General features: G+C 53.3%; 1 protein-coding gene across 2 annotated transcripts in view; it reads left to right on the forward strand.

The window, feature by feature from the left end:
- Window positions 1-4,879, forward strand: part of rab3gap2 (RAB3 GTPase activating protein subunit 2 (non-catalytic)) — a 43,280-nt gene extending 38,401 nt beyond the window's left edge. For both annotated transcript variants that reach the window (XM_088625956.1, XM_088625957.1), the window contains exons 33-35: window positions 124-327; window positions 1,726-1,884; window positions 4,405-4,879. In XM_088625956.1, coding sequence (XP_088482082.1) covers window positions 124-327; window positions 1,726-1,884; window positions 4,405-4,557 — 516 coding nt within the window. In that variant the 3' untranslated portion in view covers window positions 4,558-4,879. The remainder of the gene's footprint in view (window positions 1-123; window positions 328-1,725; window positions 1,885-4,404) is intronic.
- Window positions 4,880-5,086: the final 207 nt, after the last annotated feature.

Below are 5,086 nucleotides of genomic sequence, written 5' to 3' on the forward strand. Positions count from 1 at the left end.
TCCTCTCCCTCAATCCTCACTCTTAGGTGAAGTGTGGAGTGGAGAATCAGGACTCCTCCTCAGTGCTGTTGTAGGTGCAGGGGGAGGTGTGGAGTGGAGTTACAGGACCCCTCTCTCTCTCAGTTTCTTTTGAAGGTGCTGAGTGGGTGGGTTCAGTCTCTTGGGGAGACAGGTGAGGAGTCTGCTCCCTCTTCTGTCCCTGGAGCTGAGCTGTGGCCCTCACTGGTCCTGGATCTGGGCCCCCTCCTGCAGGTGAACCCCGACATTCTGCGCCGACATCTGGTGTGTGAGCTGTACAGCCAGGGATTGGATCGACGGGCTGAGGAGGTACTGTTCCTGTGAGATCCGTGGCATGACCCAGAATGATCAGTTCCCAGTAACCCTGTTAATGCTTTGTCTCATTGAACTCCAGCAGTATTACAGCTCTTGAGGTCTTATACACTATACATTCTTGAACAACATCATGAGAGGAGCATACTGTATCGGGTACTGCAAATCACCATCGCTGCTCCTCACAGCAGTGTACCAGCTACACTGTTCCCCTTTCTATAATCGTTCTCTCCAACACCCCACACTACCGTACCCCAGCAACACTCACTCTGACACTACCGTACCCCAGCAACACTCACTCTGACACTACCGTACCCCAGCAACACTCACTCTGACACTACCGTACCCCAGCAACACTCTCACTCTGACACTACCGTACCCCAGCAACACTCACTCTGACACTACCGTACCCCAGCAACACTCTCACTCTGACACTACCGTACCCCAGCAACACTCTCACTCTGACACTACCGTACCCCAGCAACACTCACTCTGACACTACCGTACCCCAGCAACACTCTCACTCTGACACTACCGTACCCCAGCAACACTCTCACTCTGACACTACCGTACCCCAGCAACACTCTCACTCTGACACTACCGTACCCCAGCAACACTCACTCTGACACTACCGTACCCCAGCAACAATCACTCTGACACTACCGTACTCCTGCAGCACACTCACCTGACACTACCGTACCCCAGCAACACTCACTCTGACACTACCGTACCCCAGCAACACTCTCCCCTGACACTACCATACCCCAGCAACACTCACTCTGACACTACCGTACCCCAGCAACACTCTCACTCTGACACTACCGTACCCCAGCAACACTCACTCTGACACTACCGTACCCCAGCAACACTCTCACTCTGACACTACCGTACCCCAGCAACACTCTCACTCTGACACTACCGTACCCCAGCAACACTCTCACTCTGACACTACCGTACCCCAGCAACACTCACTCTGACACTACCGTACCCCAGCAACACTCTCCCCTGACACTACCGTACCCCAGCAACAATCACTCTGACACTACCGTACCCCAGCAACACTCTCACTCTGACACTACCGTACCCCAGCAACACTCTCACTCTGACACTACCGTACCCCAGCAACACTCACTCTGACACTACCGTACCCCAGCAACACTCTCACTCTGACACTACCGTACCCCAGCAACACTCACTCTGACACTACCGTACCCCAGCAACACTCTCACTCTGACACTACCGTACCCCAGCAACACTCTCCCCTGACACTACCGTACCCCAGCAACAATCACTCTGACACTACTGTACCACAGCAGGACTCTCACCCTGATGATGATGTACCCATTAAAGCACTGTACACTAATAACACATTCTTTACCTTCCCTGGTGTCTCAGGTGATGTTGGAGGTGGAGGATCGAGAGGTTCTGGGCTCCCAGCTGCTAGTTCTCACAGGCCAGAGGCTCTCCTTCGCCCTGCTGCACACCCAGACCCGACCTGGCATGGAGCTGCTCGCCCGCCTGCCCCCTGTCCTCTGCACCTGGCTCAAGGCCATGGTAAGAGAGCGCAGCACTACAGTGGACACACGGCACTGTGAGCTCCAGAGGACTGTATACACATGGCACTGTGAGCTCCAGAGGACTGTATACACACGGCACTGTGAGCTACAGAGGACTGTATACACACGGCACTGTGAGCTACAGAGGACTGTATACACACGGCACTGTGAGCTACAGAGGACTGTATACACACGGCAGTGAGCTACAGAGGACTGTATACACACGGCACTGTGAGCTACAGCGGACTGTATACACACGGCACTGTGAGCTACAGAGGACTGTATACACACGGCACTGTGAGCTACAGAGGACTGTATACACAAGGCACTGTGAGCTCCAGCGGACTGTATACACACGGCACTGTGAGCTCCAGGGGACTGTATACACACGGCACTGTGAGCTCCAGGGGACTGTATACACACGGCACTGTGAGCTACAGAGGACTGTATACACATGGCACTGTGAGCTCCAGAGGACTGTATACACACGGCACTGTGAGCTCCAGAGGACTGTATACACACGGCACTGTGAGCTACAGAGGACTGTATACACACGGCACTGTGAGCTCCAGAGGACTGTATACACACGGCACTGTGAGCTCCAGAGGACTGTATACACACGGCACTGTGAGCTCCAGAGGACTGTATACACACGGCACTGTGAGCTACAGAGGACTGTATACGCACGGCACTGAGCTACAGAGGACTGTATACACACGGCACTGTGAGCTACAGAGGACTGTATACGCACTGCACTGAGCTACAGCAGACTGTATACGCACGGCACTGTGAGCTACAGCAGACTGTATACACACTGCACTGAGCTACAGCAGACTGTATACACACGGCACTGTGAGCTCCAGAGGACTGTATACACACGGCACTGAGCTACAGCGGACTGTATACGCACGGCACTGTGAGCTACAGAGGACTGTATACACACGACACTGAGCTACAGAGGACTGTATACACACGACACTGTGAGCTACAGAGGACTGTATACACACGACACTGTGAGCTACAGCGGACTGTATACACACGGCACTGAGCTACAGAGGACTGTATACACACGGCACTGTGAGCTCCAGAGGACTGTATACACACGGCACTGTGAGCTCCAGAGGACTGTATACACACGGCACTGTGAGCTACAGAGGACTGTATACACACGGCACTGTGAGCTACAGAGGACTGTATACACACGGCACTGTGAGCTACAGCGGACTGTATACACACGGCACTGTGAGCTACAGAGGACTGTATACACACGGCACTGAGCTACAGAGGACTGTATACACACGGCACTGTGAGCTACAGCGGACTGTATACACACGGCACTGAGCTACAGCGGACTGTATACACACGGCACTGTGAGCTACAGAGGACTGTATACACAGGGCACTGTGAGCTCCAGAGGACTGTATACACACGGCACTGTGAGCTACAGAGGACTGTATACACACGGCACTGAGCTACAGCAGACTGTATACACACGGCACTGTGAGCTACAGAGGACTGTATACACACGGCACTGTGAGCTACAGCGGACTGTATACACACGGCACTGTGAGCTACAGAGGACTGTATACACACGGCACTGAGCTACAGAGGACTGTATACACACGGCACTGTGAGCTACAGCGGACTGTATACACACGGCACTGAGCTACAGCGGACTGTATACACACGGCACTGTGAGCTACAGGGGACTGTATACACACGGCACTGAGCTACAGGGGACTGTATACACACGGCACTGTGAGCTACAGAGGACTGTATACACACGGCACTGAGCTACAGCAGACTGTATACACACGGCACTGTGAGCTACAGAGGACTGTATACACACGGCACTGTGAGCTACAGAAGACTGTATACACACGGCACTGTGAGCTACAGCGGACTGTATACACACGGCACTGTGAGCTACAGAGGACTGTATACACACGGCACTGTGAGCTACAGAGGACTGTATACACACGGCACTGTGAGCTACAGAGGACTGTATACACACGGCACTGTGAGCTACAGAGGACTGTATACACACGGCACTGTGAGCTACAGAGGACTGTATACACACGGCACTGAGCTACAGAGGACTGTATACACACGGCACTGTGAGCTACAGAGGACTGTATACACACGGCACTGTGAGCTACAGAGGACTGTATACACACGGCACTGAGCTACAGAGGACTGTATACACACGGCACTGTGAGCTACAGAGGACTGTATACACACGGCACTGAGCTACAGCAGACTGTATACACACGGCACTGTGAGCTACAGAGGACTGTATACACACGGCACTGTGAGCTACAGAAGACTGTATACACACGGCACTGTGAGCTACAGCGGACTGTATACACACGGCACTGTGAGCTACAGCGGACTGTACACAGTGTCCTCTGTGTCCTTGAAGACGGTTTGCTGTACTGACCGTACTGCCCCTGTACAGCGCCAGTGAGAGTATGTACTATGTATCAGTAACGCTCACTCTCTCTTGCTCCTCCCTCAGGACCCCGGGGAGCTGCGCTGTCCCTCAGTGCCCCTGTCCCAGACCAGCCGCCTGGTCAGCCGCCTGATTGAGGTCCTGCCCGAGACTCACGGCCAGTACAGCCTGGCCCTGCACCTGCTCGAGGCCGTGGAGGTCCTGGACACTGACACCTGAGCGGGGGGGAGCGGAGAGGGGGACAGAGGCAGCAAGGGGCAGAGAGGAGGAGGAGGAGGGAGAGGACTGCTACAGTTTGGAGTGGGTGGGGGCCATGGCCACACCTGCCCCTCCTCGTGGTGGAATGTGTGGGGCCTGCAGTCACGTCCTGCGAGCTGTATGCATCGGTCGGCGGGGAGCCTGAAGCCGGCATAAAAAAAATGTGCCAGCTGTCTCCTGTTAGTTGATGGGCATGAGATTTTTTGTATACTTTATTCCTGTCTCTGTCTATCCCTGTACTCTAAGACTTAAATGGTGTATTATATAAAAATATTCAAACGTTTCCTTGATTGTCTTCTATATTTATATACTGTAAGAAAGCTGTACTGTCATTGCGTCTGAATAATGTAGAGAACAATACTGCAGCTAACATCATATACTATATTGCACGCTACACAATACACAAGACTGCAGAACATGATACTGCACCTAGATGAGTATAACAGACTACAGGCCACGCCAGAATACGTTACAGCACACTAACACGAAG

This window comes from Lepisosteus platostomus, chromosome 3 (assembly GCF_059453375.1).
Source record: "Lepisosteus platostomus isolate fLepPlt1 chromosome 3, fLepPlt1.hap1, whole genome shotgun sequence".
Taxonomy (NCBI): Eukaryota; Metazoa; Chordata; class Actinopteri; order Semionotiformes; family Lepisosteidae; genus Lepisosteus; species Lepisosteus platostomus.